At 52.6% G+C, this 18,350-nt stretch overlaps 8 protein-coding genes across 8 annotated transcripts; 2 read left to right on the top strand and 6 right to left on the bottom strand.

The window, feature by feature from the left end:
- Positions 1–260: 260 nt before the first annotated feature.
- LAESUDRAFT_641939 (uncharacterized protein) lies at positions 261–2,032 on the top strand (the record flags this gene model as incomplete). Its single annotated transcript, XM_040903702.1, has 6 exons — positions 261–421; positions 476–649; positions 703–840; positions 909–933; positions 982–1,021; positions 1,071–2,032. The coding sequence occupies 6 exons, from the start codon at positions 261–263 to the stop codon at positions 2,030–2,032; spliced, it is 1,500 nt and encodes a 499-aa protein (XP_040769644.1).
- An 89-nt stretch (positions 2,033–2,121) lies between these two features.
- LAESUDRAFT_161947 (citrate lyase beta subunit) lies at positions 2,122–3,830 on the bottom strand. Its single transcript, XM_040901403.1, has 10 exons — positions 3,636–3,830; positions 3,443–3,582; positions 3,286–3,381; positions 2,983–3,225; positions 2,915–2,930; positions 2,758–2,867; positions 2,629–2,706; positions 2,511–2,571; positions 2,328–2,455; positions 2,122–2,277 (listed from the first exon to the last, which is right to left on the bottom strand). Exons 1-10 carry the CDS (start codon positions 3,775–3,777, stop codon positions 2,212–2,214), a joined length of 1,080 nt encoding a protein of 359 aa, XP_040769643.1. The 5' UTR covers positions 3,778–3,830; the 3' UTR covers positions 2,122–2,211.
- A 132-nt stretch (positions 3,831–3,962) lies between these two features.
- On the bottom strand, positions 3,963–6,774 carry LAESUDRAFT_641595 (uncharacterized protein; the record flags this gene model as incomplete). Its single annotated transcript, XM_040903673.1, has 9 exons — positions 3,963–4,122; positions 4,174–4,418; positions 4,480–4,635; positions 4,694–4,908; positions 4,965–5,055; positions 5,111–5,305; positions 5,329–6,153; positions 6,204–6,524; positions 6,577–6,774. 9 exons carry the CDS (start codon positions 6,772–6,774, stop codon positions 3,963–3,965), a joined length of 2,406 nt encoding a protein of 801 aa, XP_040769642.1.
- A 110-nt stretch (positions 6,775–6,884) lies between these two features.
- Positions 6,885–9,234, bottom strand: LAESUDRAFT_808911 (DNA polymerase alpha, subunit B). Its single transcript, XM_040914103.1, has 10 exons — positions 9,113–9,234; positions 8,660–9,055; positions 8,568–8,606; positions 8,427–8,515; positions 8,105–8,368; positions 7,881–8,051; positions 7,602–7,823; positions 7,347–7,552; positions 7,137–7,296; positions 6,885–7,082 (listed from the first exon to the last, which is right to left on the bottom strand). Exons 1-10 carry the CDS (start codon positions 9,195–9,197, stop codon positions 6,975–6,977), a joined length of 1,740 nt encoding a protein of 579 aa, XP_040769641.1. The 5' UTR covers positions 9,198–9,234; the 3' UTR covers positions 6,885–6,974.
- A 380-nt stretch (positions 9,235–9,614) lies between these two features.
- Positions 9,615–10,217, bottom strand: LAESUDRAFT_641654 (Endosulfine-domain-containing protein; the record flags this gene model as incomplete). The annotated part of the gene is made up of 4 exons (XM_040903682.1): positions 9,615–9,792; positions 9,853–9,947; positions 10,013–10,096; positions 10,182–10,217. The coding sequence occupies 4 exons, from the start codon at positions 10,215–10,217 to the stop codon at positions 9,615–9,617; spliced, it is 393 nt and encodes a 130-aa protein (XP_040769640.1).
- Positions 10,218–10,591: 374 nt separating this feature from the next.
- On the bottom strand, positions 10,592–12,949 carry LAESUDRAFT_754520 (uncharacterized protein; the record flags this gene model as incomplete). Its single annotated transcript, XM_040911893.1, has 9 exons — positions 10,592–11,296; positions 11,361–11,705; positions 11,761–11,937; positions 11,983–12,093; positions 12,151–12,184; positions 12,242–12,338; positions 12,394–12,504; positions 12,553–12,622; positions 12,686–12,949. 9 exons carry the CDS (start codon positions 12,947–12,949, stop codon positions 10,592–10,594), a joined length of 1,914 nt encoding a protein of 637 aa, XP_040769639.1.
- Positions 12,950–13,308: 359 nt separating this feature from the next.
- LAESUDRAFT_733878 (protein kinase C) lies at positions 13,309–17,085 on the top strand (the record flags this gene model as incomplete). Its single annotated transcript, XM_040910458.1, has 11 exons — positions 13,309–13,945; positions 13,998–14,615; positions 14,668–14,933; positions 14,986–15,544; positions 15,667–15,916; positions 15,970–16,209; positions 16,266–16,404; positions 16,457–16,645; positions 16,693–16,833; positions 16,889–17,008; positions 17,062–17,085. 11 exons carry the CDS (start codon positions 13,309–13,311, stop codon positions 17,083–17,085), a joined length of 3,183 nt encoding a protein of 1,060 aa, XP_040769638.1.
- A 20-nt stretch (positions 17,086–17,105) lies between these two features.
- LAESUDRAFT_808907 (uncharacterized protein) lies at positions 17,106–17,562 on the bottom strand (the record flags this gene model as incomplete). The annotated part of the gene is made up of 2 exons (XM_040914102.1): positions 17,106–17,447; positions 17,500–17,562. 2 exons carry the CDS (start codon positions 17,560–17,562, stop codon positions 17,208–17,210), a joined length of 303 nt encoding a protein of 100 aa, XP_040769637.1. The 3' UTR covers positions 17,106–17,207.
- Between the last annotated feature and the right edge of the window lie 788 nt (positions 17,563–18,350).

Here is an 18,350-nt window from a genome sequence, read left to right as displayed (position 1 = left end):
TACTCTCATCCGATCAATCCGGGGGGGCCAGCGTTGAGAGGGGGGGAGGTCTGATAAACTCTAGCATTGGTGGGTACTTGCCCCATGACATATCTTGTGACGGATCCAGCTGTACGTCCATTATAAAGACACCCCACATGTCAGGGGGGAGGGGTTATATAGGATTCGACGTTGACTTGTGCGCTGTCTCGCTTTCGTTTATGTCCTGTCTTCGTCCGCACTTGCGACTGAGTGCCATAACGTCTTCTCTCCGAGTGCAAATGGCATCCACATTGGCTCCTACCATCCATCAGGGCATATTGAACGTGCCAGGTTCTACTGCAGAGTCGAAAGCGGCGGCCGAACGTCTCCTGGAAAAAGACAGGAAGACGCACCACTGCTTTTTCGGCAAAATCGGTTTTCACAACCATCTAAGCCACCAGTAAGCAGCATGATTAGTTTCTCAGGCTGTTTCGCTCAAATGCAAGTGCCTCAGCCTGTTAGCTGCATATGATCTCGGAGCTCCTCCAAAGCTTCTCGAGGCAATCTGTGATGCAGAGAAAGGATCACTGTCCCCACTCCATTTGGCAAATAGGAAAGAAGGCTTCGTAGAGGAGCAGCATATCACCTTGACGTCTCATAATTGGACAGAATATCTGGGGCAAGAGAAGTGTGTCTCCAGAGACTCCCTCAGCTTTAGAAAGCTCATGACGTATCCTCTAGGTACTATGCAAACTTCCTGGTATTCTTCACTTCCGAGATCGCCAGCCAGGGCGCTGGCGAAGTACTCGAGAAATACGTGTTCTCGCCCTCTGCCAATGGAGACGGTGTCCTCATGTTACTGAGACTCGTGGGCGGCGCGTGAGTACTTGAGTCTAAGAGCTGCTTACAACGCACGCGAAGGGTGCTTACTCCGGCGTGATGTGCAGTGTTCATCCGCTCATTCAGACAGGAGTCAGTAGCTCGCCTACATGACGATGTGCGCAACTAACCTATCCTTAGTATGGCGTTGAATTCGGCAGCGATGCCATGGTCGCCCAAGGTGCAAACCTCTCACTGCTGCACTGATACTGACTAACGACACCGCGCAGCCCTCGCCCAAACAGCTGTTCATTCACCTTTTGTTCCTGAGATATTTGACCTCTCTCCTTCAAAGCAGCAACAAGTTCCTCATGATTCAGCCACAGCAAGCATTGCTCACCGCCAACCTTCACGCGGCCGCTCGCTACTCGCTATCTTGCGAGAGGCATACGTCTCCCCCGCGATGATGCCGGTGATGCCATACGACCCAGACGCGCTCCTAAGCATGCGCATCAAGAACGCCTTGGAAAGTCCAGGAAGACCAGAGGAGATCCGTCGGCTTGCCGCTCAGTGGCAGGTCGACACCAGCCGGGGGCAGCAAGAGCTCGACGAGAAGGTCGAAGAGCTCCTTTGGACGACCACGCTCCTATTCGCTGGCACCGGAAAGCCCGGGCGTGAAGCACGTCTGGACTTCTTCCTGATGCACGTTCTCAACGCGTCCTTGTTTGTGCCTTCGCTTTTGAAGGCTATCCCGACGATGGAGAGCAAGGCGTCGCTGCTACGCGCGCTCGTGCCAGTCTTGCTGATGTATCTCACCATACGCGGACGTCCGAGGATCAACCCAGAACTGCTGATGTCTTACACGGCCACGCCCCGCCCTCCTTTGCGGCGGGGTGTTGGACCGATGCCCGACGCCACTGTAATCGGTGATCCCCACAACCCAGCATACGTCAACCCGTGGCCAGCCATCATCTCCTCTGTCTTGTACGCGCCGGACGCGCATACACTTAAAGCGATACGCGCGTTGTATTATGCTGCGCAGGAGTATGGACGTACACCTGCCGGAGGCGCGATTGGGGCTTTTGACGCGGAGGGACACGAAACGCACAAGGGTATGGCGAAGGTAGACGGGACAATCTTCGTCAGGGCAACAGGTATTGTGATGGACACGCTGGGCTGGGTCACACATGGGCAAAAGGCGGGAAACTGGGACCGGAGCGCGCTTGGCTGGGATGACGCTTGGAAAGCTTGACCTCAATTGAGATGAGCCGAAGAGTGGGTCTGTACTATCGTTGTCTCCCTGTACCATAACTGTAACTTGCATTCCGTTGTATCATGGTAGTGGCGTTCCACGCTCAATACAGCACAAGCTGTCGGCGACATAGTTCTTCTCGAGTAATAAGTATCTTACAACGGTCTGAAACAATGCTGTCAATCAAACTGTGGAATAATACCAGTAAGGCCTGCAGCGTTTGCGATACGAATGGTGTTCTCCGCCTACAGATCATACTGTAAGAGCATGCGCGCTGCCAAATTCGCATTCATACCTGCTTGATCATCGGGGCATCGATCATTTCTTTGCCACCTCCTTCGAGCTCAAGCCCGATTGCACCCCTTTGTGCTTCAGAGTGTGCCTTTTGCATGCGATGCAATATCTTCGCGGCGCGTAGGATCTCTGTCACGTTGGGCCTTCAGCGAACTACGATAACTTGGTGATATGGGCTTCCAACCTTTCTCAGTAGGTACGAATGTCGACTGGATTATAGCGACTTGCGTTGGATGAATGGCTTGCTGAAAAGGTAGGAATTGGGTTCAGACGGCATCGCGTAGGAATGGCGCATGACTGACTTTGCCATTGTACCCCAGCCTTCTACCATCCTCGCATTCCTCTTTCAGGTAGTCGAGGTCCCTGTAGTTAACACAGACCTTTGTGCAAGGATGAGACCACCACATTCAGGTGTTGGATCAGAGTTTTACCATGTCAATGGCGTCTAAGCCAAACGCCTTCGCAGTGATCGCGATCTGAGAACGCGTGAAGAGAAGCTCTGTCCGAGACTTCGTGCGTATGATGCCGCTGTCGGCACAATCTGAGAGGCCTGGTCAGTCGGCGCTCGGGATGTCGGGAACCACCCACAATCTTCCGCGGCAAACTGCAGCAAAGAACTCAGGAAGAGATGAAGTAGAATCTGGCGGGAAACATACCAGAAGCGCTGACAAGGTCACTCCTAAGGAGGGCCCGTACTCACACTGCCAGCCAGCAATGTCTTTCAGATTCACCATTGACCGCGCGCTCTCGATGCTGGCGACCAGCCGCAGAGGCTGCAGTCGTGGGTCTCGGACACTCTGCAGTTGGGTAGCGTTGTAGATCTCTCGAGATACATGATGGAGGTCCTGCGCTGAGTTTACTTTCGGCAAGATGAACGTTCGGATGGATGGGATCCGCAACTGCGTCCCGAGGATGCTCTATCCTCAATGAACATGATCCAAGGCCAACAGAATACTTACAGCTTGCGCAATGTCACTCCCGAAGAATGGTGTGTTGATCGAGTTAAGCCTGACAGCGATTCGCTCTGGACGGGGCAGTTCTGCCTCTAATTTCGTCTATACGACCGCATGGCATGAGGCCACTGGGCGAACACAGCGAATGCAAGCCCATGCTTACATGGAGAAATCTCTGCAGCCTCTCGCGAGCAGCGTTCTTGTCCGACGCAGAGGGAGGCACGCTGTCTTCCAAGTCGTAAATGATCACATCGGACTCCGTCGAGAGTGATTTCTCCAACATGCGGTCATTCGACGCGGGCACTGGTGTTTCATCATAGGTGATTAGGATGTCGCACGGTCGTAGCAGAACTAACCGTACAGGTAGGACCTGTTGAGCGGCTGGGCCCCTGTATCATCTGCGAGGATCGCGAACTTTCTTGCGGCCCTGCATCCTGACCACAGAACACTGGAGAAGCGAGCATGAGCGGACTTCAGCACGTTGAGAGATATCATCATCCGAAGGCCTTAGATAGAGAGACGATCATACAAATGCAGCTCATGGGAGGGTGATCGTCAATTTCATGATCGAGCGCTCTGTGCTATCATAAACGTTCTGTGGCCGCCACTGTCGGTGGTCGTAGTATATAACACAGGCTGCCTCAATTACAGCCCTAGGATAATACAAGCACTCGCATAGTACATCATGATCGTTCTATCATCCCAGTCCAATCATACTTGTCATAATTTCTCTTGAACTTCGCCACACGCTCCTTGTTTTGGTAAAAGTCGATACGCCTCGGGCGACGCCATCGGCGAGGCTCCAAGTCCAACAAATTCCCAATGATCTCCGCTGCAAAGTACCTACACAGAAAAATATGAGTCGAGTCGCCGTTCGACCAATGCACGACATACCTCGGGAATTCGCCTCCTCCCTTCTCCCCCTCGTCGATGTCGCCTTCTGGATCGTCTCCATTGCCGGCGGCTTCGCTTGTGCCCTCGATGACGTGCCCGTAACCCTTCTCTCCCTTGTAGTCAAATTGAACCATGAAGTAAGGCAGGTTCGGCACCATCGCGCGCCGGAAGCCACCCGGTCGTGCAGAGAAGTCGATAAGCTTCTTGTGTTGTGACCACTCCGTCTCCGACATGAGGATGGATTCCTTACAAAGCAGATGTCGCGAGTCAGATCAAAAACAGGTCGCTCAAATGAAGCTGCCACACCTTGAAGTAGCCAGGGATATCTTCGAACTGGGACCATGGCAATGGCACACACTCTATGAACGTGTGCTTTTGCGACCTGAGCGACAGGACTGTCTCATAGAACACGACCCCCTTGTCTTCCTCTGCAAACATTCGCATGAGGCACTTCATGAAGTTCTGAAACGTAAGAAAGTGTATGAGCGTGCTTCCGCTACCATGCAATCGTTGTACATACCCGGACTTCATCCCACACATCGTCGTCACCTTCCAACATATCCAAATGATGCTGTATTGGAACGATCAAACAGTGTCCCTCTACCAGCTCCTCCGTCAAGGTGCATGAAAGGTACACGCGGGTGCCCATAGCGATGATTGGCGCTTTCGGTAACGAGTCGTCCTCGCCGAAGCAGAAGAGACATGTAGCCAGGACTTTCTGCGTCCGCTTGTAATCTGATGAGGCCCGTGAAACTGTGGACTGAAACGAGAGGAAAGAGAAACAACCACACCATTGATAGCGAACTGTCGCTTCATCGCATCCGACCTCATCTTCTTCCTGGCCAACTTCTCAGCGTTGTCATCCATATAGTCAAGGTCATTCTACACAGTACAACGTCGTTAATTGCAATTGGCAGTAGCTGAAGAAAATACATACCACGAATTTACCGTCCGTCATGACCTGCCGCGCGAACTCGGCATCTAGGTTCTTCTGGTCCGCTGGACCAGCACCCATCAGCTCCTCGCGGAGCATCTCACCCAGCGTCGTCGTGTCGTCGTCTGGATTGTAACGTATAACTTCACCGGTGCTGTCGCGAGTCTCGAACTGAACGGCGGTCAGGAAAACAGTATTCTGGATGAAGGGACAATACTCACATGCTCTTTCTTCCTGCGGTTGCCCGGTGGCAAGGGGCCATCGTTCTTTCCGTGCCCCACGTCGTATAGGCGGCCGCGAGCATCCAACGTCGGCAGCACTTCCACCTTTGTCCTCACGCCTTCCTGGTTCTCATCTCCGTGTGCCTTGCGAGCTTCCTCCTCATACTCCTTCTCCAACTTCTCCGCGTCAGGATCACCCATCAGCTTCGCACGCAAAACCTTGGCCTGAAGTTTGTTGAGAGAAGACGGAGAGAGCGCGCGAGCCTTGGCATTTATCATGGACACCGAAGGAGTCATCACAGACGGGATCGGGGTATGAGACTGGGCAGCGCTACCAGGGGTTCCGCCTCGTGATGCTGATGACAGCTGGAGGGAATCATACTGGCGGTTCGTCGCGCGAGACTCTGGAGTCGGAGTAGATGGCGCGTTACCGCCCAGTTCAGGTCGACGGAAGGAAGAACTGCGGCTCGACATCAGGCTGCCACTGATATCGGTGAACATGACCCGTTTCCCGCTTTCAGGCTCTTTTCCCTTCATGGTACGATCTCTGCCCCTGCTTGTGCGTCTTCCTTCCCGCTCGTCGAGAATGTGTCGCTCTTCCTGAGCTTCCCGAAATGCTTCCAGAGACTCGAAGCGATCGAGTGCGACCTCCTCGATCAGTTTCCCTTCCTCTTCGGCCTGTTCATATACGCGCCTCAGCTTCATCATGCGCCATTGTGAGCCAGGACCGCCGGGTGTAATCGACTTTGGAGTTGCAGCAGGAACGTCCTCCAAGCTCTTGCCTTCCTTCAGTGCTATGTTTAGCTCCTTGTGGCTGATATGTGGCTACGAGTAATATGTCAACTGAATGTACAGAACGTAATGATTGCCCGTACCTTGTCCAGGTCAGGACGGTCCGGCTGCGGTTTCTTCTTTCTCTCAGTTCCGAGACTGGAAAAGAAGTCCACAGAGCCGCTCGCGGTACGCGCGTTCCGCGAATGCTCCCCATAGCCCTGAGTCAATGACTCCTCGCCTGTAGGCTCGAGCCGAGACTCGACTTCCGGAATAGTGGGTGTCGACGGGGGCATCATCCAGTCATCCCGTTTCAGTACGGTCTCCGTTTTAAACGTCGGCGGAAGCGGAGGATCCGTAGGCTCCACGGACGCTCTTGAAGTAAGCTTGAGGCTCTCTGCAGTCGGAATGTTGGTCGCGAGCAGCTGGCAGGACAGAATTGGCGAGCGAACCATGGGTATCGGATTCACCACGCACCTCCTCCCCGTCCATATCAATGTTCTTCTCCATCCACATATCATCGTCCTTTGTATCGTCATCCACTATGTGAATGTGACCATTGTCTTCCTTGCGGGTGCGCTTGCTGCTGCCCTCCGCGTCGGGCCTGTGCTTACGCTTGCTCTTGTGTTCGCGGTCATGTTTGTGCTTGGACCGCTTTGCTTCTTCAAGACCCATGACAGACGGCGTGAGTGCAGACGACAGAAGGATGTTGTCAAGTTGAACGATGAATGGACTTGCCCAGGCATTTCGTCATTTCGGGAAGACGATCGAGCACGTGGCGTGTTCGGGTGCATGTCCTGCTATGGTAAGTCTAGTAGTCGAGATCGTAGTGACAGTGCTAAGGTATACATCAAATTCTACCCAACACGCTCAAGTTACTCTAGTCGCAAAATCTCGGTAACCACAGTCCCGTCGCAAGTCAACTTCGCAAATGTACCCTTCGTCAAGAACGAAGGGTTGACAACAACCGTAGAATCAACATGCTAAGAAAACAGCGTGGTCAGTCATTGTTCCAGCAATGGTCGAGTTTGATTCACCTTTGAAAAGTGCTTCAGCCTACTGGGCGTTATGAGCACCTCCGGAGCCTTGTCCTTCTCCACACCCTCGCCAGCACAGAGGTCCAGCCCTTTGAGATGTGTCACGTCGAGATTGACCTCATGTGCCAGCTCAAGCGGAACCGGGAATAGTGGGTAGAAACTGTAGCGTCTTGTGAATTTACACAACCTCTAGAAAAGTGCCTAGCATACCTGCGTTGCTGCAGTAAATGCCGACATGCATTCGACATCGCATCGTTCGGCTGCACGTCTCCTGCTTCAGGTATAACTGATTCTATCTCCTCTGCTCGCTTGAAGAACTCTTCCTTCCTTAGATGGAAAAGGACATCAACACTACTGACCCCGAACGTGACATTGTTCAGCGAGAACCTGCAGGGATTGGGCAGAAAACGAATTCTCTATACTATCATCAGACTCTGCGCAAGTTAACTGAACGCGACGTCATACCGGATCGCTCGAGAACTCCGCGTCCATTTCACACTGCGGGAATACCGCATGGTCACTGATGATGTCCCGCACGCTGGACACGATCAGAATCAAGCTGCCCGGAGATGACGCTAAAAAGTCCATCAAGTTTGCGACGACAATCTCCCTGAAGATATCATATGGGGAGACATCTATCTCGCCTTCCTTGATGAAAGGATGAGCAGCATCTATAAAGGGACCTAACTAAAAAAAAAACAAGAACAGTCAGCGTGCTGAAAAAAAACCGTCCACACTGCTCACGAGAAGCATAACGTTCGGCTTCTCCGCCTTGATCTTCGCCAAAAGCCTATGCCAGTTCTTGTATTGGAAGTCCGTATCCGGGGTGAACGGGCCGCATGCAACTACCATGCTGAACGATGAACCAGGGTGTGGCGGCGCTGCAGCATCTCGACAAGCTTTCAACGGAGGTAGCTATAATGCGAATGAGACCTATACGCTATGAGACGTAACGCTTCGTAGCTCACCGCGAGTATCTCAGTGACAGAAAACCATCCTCCGCCGCCGTTCTTGCCTCTCAGAGCAACGATCGCCCCTGGAAACAGGCCAATGCCGCCGACTCCCTGTTTGCCTTGACGGACTTTGACATTTGGATCGAAACGCAGTGGCACTCTTGCTCCTGAACCCATCATACGAGATGACTCCAAAGTAAGAGCAGCCTCGTTGAGTTTGACAGGGCCTGCGGATGTCTCAGAGTCTAGTGTTATGCGTCCTACGATAGTAACCTCCTCCTGTACACATAGTATGCGAGAATGAGAAAATATCAACCAGAAGAATGACTGCACGCACTTCTGTAGCAGCGGTCGGGTCGCCGAGCTCCTCGATATGATAATGCTCCATGACAAGTTCGCCGAACTCATCGATACGTCTGTCAAGAGCTTTACACGATGTTTCAGGGCAGCATCCCGGACAGTGAAGGTGAACAATCACCTGTGCTGCGTTCATACACCTTCTCATACATGTAGCGGTCTAGCTCAAGAGCTGAGCCTTCCCATCACGCGATGAGAAGACAGAGAACTCACATGCACGCCTCTTTCGTAAATCCTCATCTATAGTTGGCCCAATGAATTTGACCTTGCTAGGTCCGGCAACAGGCACCTTCATATCCTCACCCAAGGCCACGCCGAGCCCATCCTGTCGTTGTACGTTCGGTTTCGTCGGCGTGCCCTGAACCGTCTGCCCGTTCAGCCGAGTGTTTAATCTGCCAAAAGCACCACGAGTTCTTCCAAAGGATCCGTTGAAGCCAGATTTCAGCTTCTGTCGAGCTGTATTTGCTTTCGCGATATCGCTCTGACATTTGGCCTTGAGAGCCGGTATCATGTCCGGGGGGAATACACGTGCTGCACCGAGAACCAGGACCTCCCATTTATACAAGAGGTCCTCCGCGCTCAGGTTGAACATTTGGCAAAGCCTCACACCTAGAGGTTGTATGCACGTCAAAGAGCGCGTCGGAACCTCTTTGCCACACCACGCACATTCTGGCGCAAGCTTCTCATCCAACACGGTCCCAAACTTTTCGAGAATTTCCTGCTGCAGAACGAATGCGTCCGTGGAGGCCATAGTGCTCGTCGAGTTTAGTATGGTGAAGGCGAAATGCAGCAACAGAGGACAGAGACAGTCGCGCTTTGAAGATGCGTCTGATCGAGCGCGTCGCGTCACGCGATTCGTCACACGTCACATCCGTTTCATGACGATTCGTTGCATTTCATGAACCACAGGTTGCAAGCGATGAGGCAAAGGCACATACGCTGAACCAATACAAGTACAGAAAGGAAGCTACAACAGGATCGGAGGGGGAGACCAGCTAAGGCGCATAGGGGATGAAGGGTTTCGCAAAAGAATCGTACAATCCAATCCAATCCAGCAGTTCTCCCAACACCGGCGCACAGAGCGAGCACGTTTCCCGGTCCACATCCAGAAGCGATAGCCATGGACAATGAGCGACCACGACTATCTGTCTTCCCCGGTGGATCTCTCCTACTCTGCCGGTGCGGTGGACGATTCCTCAGACTCTACATGTTCAACAGATTCGTCGTCTCCGGCCGTAGCCGATTGTTCGGCCAATGGGCTCTCTTTCCCTGGACTCATGCTAGAGTTTGTGGGGGAGATGGAAAGTGACTGGTGAGAGACGGGAGAGGTCGACGCGTGCGGAATGCTGAGGAAAGACTAGGGCCTCAATCAAGATCGATCCGAATGCGGTACGGCTTAGACTCACTTCTCTGGATTGGGGATGGCGGTCCCGACGGTGTTTTGAGGGGCCACACCTGCCTTTGAGAGGGCGTAGTCGCCGGAGTCAAAGTACTTGCGATCCTGGAGTGCAAGCGATGCGTAAGACATTGTAACAGCATGCGTCGGCACCGATGATGGCCACATACTTTCTGCATCTTCATTAAGACATTCTTGTGCGTAGGCAACTTTCCATACAGACGGAAAAGCTTCTGTTCCTCTTCTGTGAGTTTCTGCGGACAGCGGGTCGTCAGTCGAACTGCTATGGGCTGGTCCGGTGCAACATCAAGTCTAGCCCGGACATATCGCAATACTAACGCTGATGTCAACCTTGTTCCGCTGAGCGGGCAACATGGCGCTGAGTGGAGAGTCGAAGGAGAGGAGAAAGGGAGCAGAGCGCAAAGGCTCTATCGAGCAGGAGAGGAGAGTGGGTGCGGAAGCCTCGAAGTGATAGCGGGTCGTGCAGTGATGGAGGTTGTGAATGAGGCGTAGCGAAGCTGGGCGATGGTCTCCAGCCACCGCAAGGAGGCGGAGTCTGGCGGAACTTGGACTTGAGCCGTGTTACTCATGACGTACGCACACAGCTTCCGCGATCGATGTCACGTTTTTGTTCAGATGACTCTCAGCCTCCGTCCCAGTCCCCGAGGATCTAGGCCACTGCGATTTAAGTCCGACGAACAACCTTGTTCTCAGCTCGTGTTCGCCGCGACAAGGAGATCATTTGCCATTTAGTCTACATCTAGAATCCCCTCGTCCTCATCCGAGATGTTCGTTTCTACGCAACTGAATGGTTCCTGACGAGTTGCATACAGCATGGCTGCAGCAGCCCGAGAATGCGGTCTGGAAGCGAAGGCAGCCTCGTTGAAGCCATGAGTTGGCTCATCGGTGCAGAAGTAGCAAGCGGCATGTCCGGGAGCGTGAGTGCAGGAAGGTATGATCGAGGGCGCGTTATCACGGTTGGCGCTGCACTCTTCATGAGATAGGGCGAGACGGCTCGTGGCTCCGAGAGGTGGAACTTGGTCCTCAGATTTCATTTCCGGGGTATGGCATTGTACGGACCGGTGAGAACTCGAAGTGATTTCGGCGCCGCGATCATCAACAAGAAGCTGTGACCCAAGAAGCTGAGACTTTGACATATCAACCGGACGTGGGAGATAGCCAACAGTTCTAGATCCATTCAATGGCAGAAGCGCGTCTTCAAAAAGTCGCCCGTTGGCATCGATGTCTTCAAGGCTGAATTCACAGCTCAGAATGGGCGAATTGAGGATCTCGTCAACATCCAGAGACTGCCAGTTATCGCACGTGTCCAGAAGCATGTCGATTTCCGGGCAGTCAGCTACCGCAGTAAGAGCATCGTAGCTTGTGAGAGACAGAGCCATTTGGGACTCAATGAGGGAAGAGTTTCCGACTTTTATCTGACTTCCATCCGGAGTCTGAAGTGGAAATCAATACAAACACTACATAGCAAGAGAGGAATGCAAGGTGTCCAATACATACGTCGAGAGTCTCATCGGGATCGGAGGCTTGCGAGCACTGAGGAGAAGTCGACTGAAATTCGTACAGGAAATCATCAGAGTCGCCGTCATCGTCCAGAGCGTCCATGTCGGGATCGTTTCCAGAGTGGATCGAATCCCAAGGCCAGTCGTCGTTGTCTAGAGCCAAGAGCATTTCAACCTCTGCCAGTTCTAGGTCACAGGGGGCGTCATCTGAATCTTGCGGGGTTTGCAATATGTCGTTCACATTTTCGCACAGAATCTCAGACTCTATAGACTCGTTTCCCTCCGCGCTGGACAGCAAGCCTTGCTCGTCTCCCCTTTCGGCGATGTAGCTAGCCTGTGAGCCCTAGAGATATCTGATGTGGATACATCAAAGCCTGCCATTGGTACTGAGCACTCACTTTGAAAAGCGCCGGTCTTATGCCCTGTCTGAAAAGCCGTTCTAGAGAATGACACAAGACAGAGGAGTCAGATTCGTCTGCAGGATCCATGTCTTCCTCTCCATCGAGTGGTCCGAGGTATTCCCGCAAGCTGTCTGCAGCTGCACTTGTGGAAAGCACATACGCCTTCCTCAGCTTCTGCGAAGTGTCAGATGAATACCAGCGATGCATCAGCAGCATTACCTTAACGTGGCGCCGGAACGTCTTATGAAAATCCGAATTCGTTGATCGCTCTGTGATTGCCGTGATTGAACGCACCACGTATGGGATGTAGGCTGCTTCCAAGTCCAATTGCTGCGCATATATAGATTAACTGAAGCTTACTATATGTCATACATAGGAGCGACCCACCGATCGCCATGGCCCGAATATCAGCGGATAGCGTCTGTTCGTTGGTAAGTGCATTGCACATTCGTGCACTTCACAGAAGGTAACGACGCACTTCACCAGGTGATGAACTACGAATTTTTCGACGACACAGTCAAGCAAAGATACCAGCGGGAGGTAGGCATGTGCTGAGAAAAAGGTTTCTATTGCGGCTGCCGAACGAGTTCGAGTAATCATAGCCCAAATGCAGTATGAAGTATGTCTTACGCATGTCCTCATGCGCAACAGCTTTGAGCCCCAGCCGAAGATCGATGCCGAGCAGCTGAACGGAGCTGGCTTGTTTGTCAACTCGTAGGTGCCGTGAAGACGTCATCGAGACTAATGCTGTCCAGTAATGCAGATATCCATTTGCATTGTATCACTCACATTTCGCGCGGCCGTCGTCGTCGTCGATATAGACATCGGTTACGGTGCTCAGGCCCAGTTGGCGAGAATTCTGTACGATATTAACTTAAACCCAACTTTAAGAGCATCATGCCCTATAGTGTCGTGAACACACCAGCTTGAAGTAATTCACTATGTGTCTTGCCACAGCTGACCGTTGTATGACATCGCCTGAGACCCTTGCGGAGCCTGCTGCACCGGACAGAGTGAACACTAAGTCCGAGCCTACGGTGACGTCTACATTTTCCGGTATTCGGCCCCGTGCAGTGTGAATGTTTGCGGACGGTGAAACTGAAACGAGTACATGGCGAGCCTTCAGCGCGATGCTGATATTCCCGGCAGACTCGCGAAAGGCAGAACAGTTGCAGAACGTTGGCATCGTCGGAGGAGGAAGAGACAGTGGGCGGCGCGGCCGAGATAAGTGACCTAACACAGATATAACTGACTTAGATACGCATAAAGGGCAATTGCGGCCGGCGAACAAGCAGATGCACACACATCACCGCCTCTCTTGCTCTCGAGTTGCAGTTCGCTCCTTTTGCTGCTGAACTTGTCGCAACGAGCTCTCTGCCGTCCGTGGGGCCTTTAGATTGTGGTAGACAGCCATGGTGCGCGGCGACACGTTTCTGCTCTCTATCGTGGTCCTCATATATCTCCAAGGCGCATGAGCTGGACCAGAAGATCCAAGATGTCTACAGGCGCATTCAGACCGAGCGTAAGGTCCTCGAGGCATCTCAGATGCTCCGCCAGGCTACCAACAATCCCGACGTCGTCAGAGGAGCCGATGCGAAGATCAGGGAGGCTGAGCGGTCACTCTCCTATTTCGAGGATACCCTCCGCCAGCTTCAGTCTCGCAAGATGATGCAGGCACAGCAGGATGATCCGTCAAGATCAGGCAGTCCGGCTCCTGCTCAGGCTGGTGGCTCATATTCCCAACGCGCTGGACGCCAATCCGATAGCAATCGCGTTCCTCAATCACCAGCACCGGATGGTTCACGACGTAGCGCGCACAGCCCGCAGTCTCCAGATATGCGTGCGTCCACCGGTAGTCTTCCCAACGATGACGCCTATGGTGTCCCGAAGCCCAAGACGTACACGAAACTGGATCTCATCAAAGCGGACACACCTCACACGACGGCTAAGATTTCGCGCATGCTTCATGAACTCGAGTTCAAGCTTCAGGTGGAAATACAGTTGAAAAAGGGCATTGACAAAATGGCAAAGCTCTTCCAAGCTGACGGCGACAGGAGATCAAGAGCTGACGCGGAGGCTAAGAAGATTGAGAGCGAAAGAAAGATTCAACTTTTGCAGACCGCCCTCAAACGTTATAAGACCTTGCACATTCTCGATGATGCGGAAGAAGACGATGATCCTGGTAGGTTATCCACGATGTATCGTTATTACGCGTCTTCACGTCTCGAACTCAGGAGTGCCTGGCGTGGTTGGTCCTGGTGGAGAAGGCGAACGGAACAACAACTTACGTTCGAAGAATCTCTCCGGTAAATTGTTGGTGACACTCAAAGGAGCGCGAGAGCTGGAACATGCTCCCACTGCCTCTCGATCTCGTTCCGCCTCGAAACAGATCGAAACATATGTGTCGTTCAAGGTGGAAGGCACAGAACGCGCTCGTTCTCATCCGACAAGGACCGACCGCTGGATGGAAGACTTCGAAATCATCATTGAGAAGACGAACGAGGTTGAGATCACCGTCTACGACAAATCAGTCGGTGAACTGCATCCTGTTCCGATCGGTCTGCTATGGATCAAAATCAGTGACCTCGTTGATGCTCAACGAAAGCAAAAGGTCATGATGGAGAATGGTCAAGGTGGCTGGGTCACCGCAGGAGCCATGAGCGGCGATAGTTCGACCATAAGCGCGCACGGACAGCCAGGTGCTACTGGCGATATGAATGCGCCCATTGGACTCAGCGACAACAGAGTCGTGCAGCCCTCTTCTTCTGCTCCTTCCACGGGACAAACTGAGGGGATCGACGCCTGGTTCGCTGTAGAGCCAGCAGGTGCGATTGCGTTACAACTGAACTTTGGTAAGTTCCCTGTGTTCCGAGTCGGTGCGTCATCCCTTATTTGGCACCGTAGTGAAAGAGAACGTTCGAAAACGCCCACTCGATGCACCTGGAGGGCTTGGCCGTCAAGGTGCTGTTCGCAAGCGCAAGGACGAGGTTCATGAGATGAATGGACACAAGTTTGTCCAACGGCAATTCTATCAGATCATCCTGTGTGCCTTCTGCAACGAGTTCTTGCTAAATGCTGTCGGTTATCAGTGTGAGGACTGCCGATACACTTGCCACAAGAAGTGTTACGAAAAGGTAGTCACGAAGTGTATTTCTAAATCAAATACAGGAGTGAGTGTATGCGTATGTTTTCTTCGTATTCCATATTGAGACTGTCCTACAGGACGATGATGCGGAGAAGATCAACCACCGCATCCCACATCGCTTCGAACCTATTACCAACATCGGTGCGAACTGGTGCTGTCACTGTGGTTATATGCTCCCGCTGGGCCGGAAGAATGCTCGCAAGTGCACGGAATGTGGCATCACCTGCCATGCAAACTGCGCTCACCTTGTCCCTGACTTCTGTGGAATGTCGATGGAGACCGCGAACATACTACTTCGTGACTGGCGAGACATCAACAAGGCTCGCGGCGGCAAGCCCACGCAGGCCCGTCGAACTACGCAACCTTCCAAAGCTCCGATGCTCCCGGAGCTCCATGCAGACCATGTCGCCGATGATATGGGCCAGCTGAAGCTTGCCGAATCGCCTTTGCCTCAGAAGGAGGCTGCCTATACCCGCCAGCAGATGCACAGCCCTCCACCTGAAGCCATGCCGCCTGATCACCGCGTGCCGCCGTCTGCACAGGCGGCGTATCCTGGTCAAGCACAACGTCTGCCTCCTGGTGCAATGCCTACAGGTGTCACCCACGAAGAGCCAGCGTCGCCACAAGCACATTCAGGTGTTATCAGCTATGAGTCTCAGGAAGAGTATAGCTATCAGGTGAGTTGTCGCGGACGCTCTCTGAGTATCCAATGTTCAGTGTCATTACGCAGAGTTTGCCGCCGCAGGCGGTTTCTCAAGAGCCAGCGCCTGTATATGCTCAGCAGACACCTATTGCTGCTTCTCAGCAGTTGCCACAAGCGCCGGCCCAGCCATACCGCCAACCTACCCGCAAGCGCAAAGTGGGCTTGGATGACTTCAACTTCCTCGCCGTCCTCGGAAAGGGCAACTTTGGTAAGGTTATGCTTGCGGAGGAGAAGAAGTCCAGCAGCTTGTACGCCATCAAAGTACTGAAGAAGGAGTTCATCATCGATAACGATGAGGTCGAGAGGTAGGAATAGTTCCCTTCACGAGCAGCGAGATATCTAACGCTGGCGTCGGCAGTACGCGTTCGGAAAAGCGTGTATTCTTGGCAGCTGCGCGAGAACGACATCCGTTCCTGCTAGGCCTCCATTCTTGCTTCCAGACGGAGACCCGGGTCTACTTCGTCATGGAGTACGTCAGTGGTGGCGATCTCATGCTTCACATCCAGCGCAAGCAGTTCTCCCTTCGGCAAGCCAAGTTCTACGCATCAGAAGTGCTTCTTGCTCTCGAGTATTTCCATGCTAACGGTATTATTTACCGGTTCGTATCCTCGTTCTGCATCCTGGCTAGTTGGGCGTTTAAAGATGGTTTTGCAGTGACCTAAAGCTGGACAACATTCTTCTGACGTTGGATGGCCATGTTAAAGTCGCTGACTATGGACTTTGCAAGGAGGACATGTGGTTTGGGTCAACAACAAGCACCTTCTGTGGCACGCCAGAGTTCATGGCCCCTGAGGTAAGGTGGAATTGCCGGCTCGCATGACACAAAGCTAAGTGGTACATCGCAGATTCTGCTTGAGCAGCGTTACGGGCGTGCAGTTGACTGGTGGGCATTTGGTGTACTCATGTACGAAATGCTGCTTGGGCAATCTCCCTTCCGTGGCGATGACGAAGATGAGATCTTCGATGCGACTCTGGAGGATGAGCCTCTGTATCCGATCACGATGCCAAGAGATGCAGTCTCAATATTGCAGAAGGTATAAACATTCTTCCGCAGTTGTGCCGTAGCTAACTTTTCCGCCAGCTGCTGACTCGAGACCCTGCACGACGTTTGGGTTCTGGGAAGGGCGATGCGGAAGAGATCAAGCGGCATCCATTCTTCAAGGATGTCAACTTTGATGACGTCATGAACAAGCGCATCCCACCTCCGTATTTCCCTACTGTGGTACGTACTTCATAGCCTTTCAGACTGCTGGCGCGCTGATTCACGCTATCCGTAGAACGGCACTGCTGACACGAGCAACTTCGATGAGGAGTTCACTCGTGAACAGCCCACACTGACGCCGGTTCATACACAGCTGTCAAGTCGTGATCAGGCCGAGTTCAATGGCTTCTCTTGGGTAAGAGTTTCGCGACCTTGATCGTGCTCTCACGCTCACGGTATGCATCTCAGGTTGCGTCATGGGCAGACGTATGATAGTATACGTGTTCTTGACATTATTATGATCTTATTCGTTTGCTGCATTCTTCTCGCCTTCATGTACTTGGATACCTGTTGTGTGCATGACAATTCCTTTACACTGGACTATCTCTATACTGTCATACATCGTGCTGGCTAGGACCAGTACTCTCCTGCTTGGCGGCGAGCACATGCCCGCCTGTTCCTGGCATTCCTTGGGTCTCCGTCGACGAAATGTCCCCCTCGACCTTTTGTCCACGCATCAGTTCATGAAAGTTCTGCCATAGCCCGGCAATAGTCTCGTATTCGTGCGTCATGCCTAGGACTTCCTCCAGTTTGCGGTTCAAGCCATTACTCGAGGAGAGCAGTTCTTCGAAGCCCTGAGAATTGTAATATTGTAATTCGGACTTCGTCCTGACGGTCTGTACTCACGCTGGTGATTTCTCCTGTCAAGCGATCGCGTTCACGCTCAAAGAATGTCGTCTCCTCCTCCATTTCGGAAAGAGTGCGTACTCCCAGGGTGGCAGTGTGCCGGTGATGGTAGATCGACTGAGATGCTGGCAACCTCTGGCAACTGCAAGCATTGTACGTTCTCCCACGGTCCCACTTGAGCGCTACAGCGGCAGAGAGTCACTGCCGCCTTCAAGGCTATTTAACTTGAGGGTATCGGCGCTGCATCCGCACGCCCGGTTCCGAATGACCAGCGATGAGGTCGGTACAGATAGCGGTTGATACACAGTCCGTTGTGGTACAGGAGCGAATGATTGCGGTCGTATGTAAAGATAGCAGACAGCTATATAAGCGATTGACATGAAATCCACGATGCGAGTACATATGAGCGGGAAGCCAGAATCTGAGATGATGCATTATCATAGTAAGGGAACACCGCTCGAACGCTCCTCCACTCGAATCCGTGTAGTGTGAAATACCGGTAAGTGTTCGAAATTGTCGCAGGGATCTTTAGTGACTACAACGGTGGAGTGAAGGAACCAGCCCTGTAATTTCTAGACAGTGCTGGAGGCCTATTAATGTCTTCTTCATCTAATATGACGAGTCTTCCAACAGTCTTACCCTTGTCGCCCTGTTTACAATCATATAAAGCCACAGGTTGTATACAGTAATGCATCCCTTGCTCGCCAGAGCAAGGCTCTCAGCCTCGAAATGAACGCCGGGCACTTTCCACTGTTTGGCAGTATTTGCTCAGGGTGGCTTACCGTTCTCTGTTCTTTGTGAGCTGCTCAATTTATATTCCTTCGTGTTCTTCAATTCGTCGCTGTCGGATC

Source organism: Laetiporus sulphureus, assembly GCF_001632365.1.
Source record: "Laetiporus sulphureus 93-53 unplaced genomic scaffold LAESUscaffold_2, whole genome shotgun sequence".
Taxonomy (NCBI): domain Eukaryota; kingdom Fungi; phylum Basidiomycota; class Agaricomycetes; order Polyporales; family Laetiporaceae; genus Laetiporus; species Laetiporus sulphureus.
This window is presented reverse-complemented; position numbering and strand designations above follow the sequence as displayed.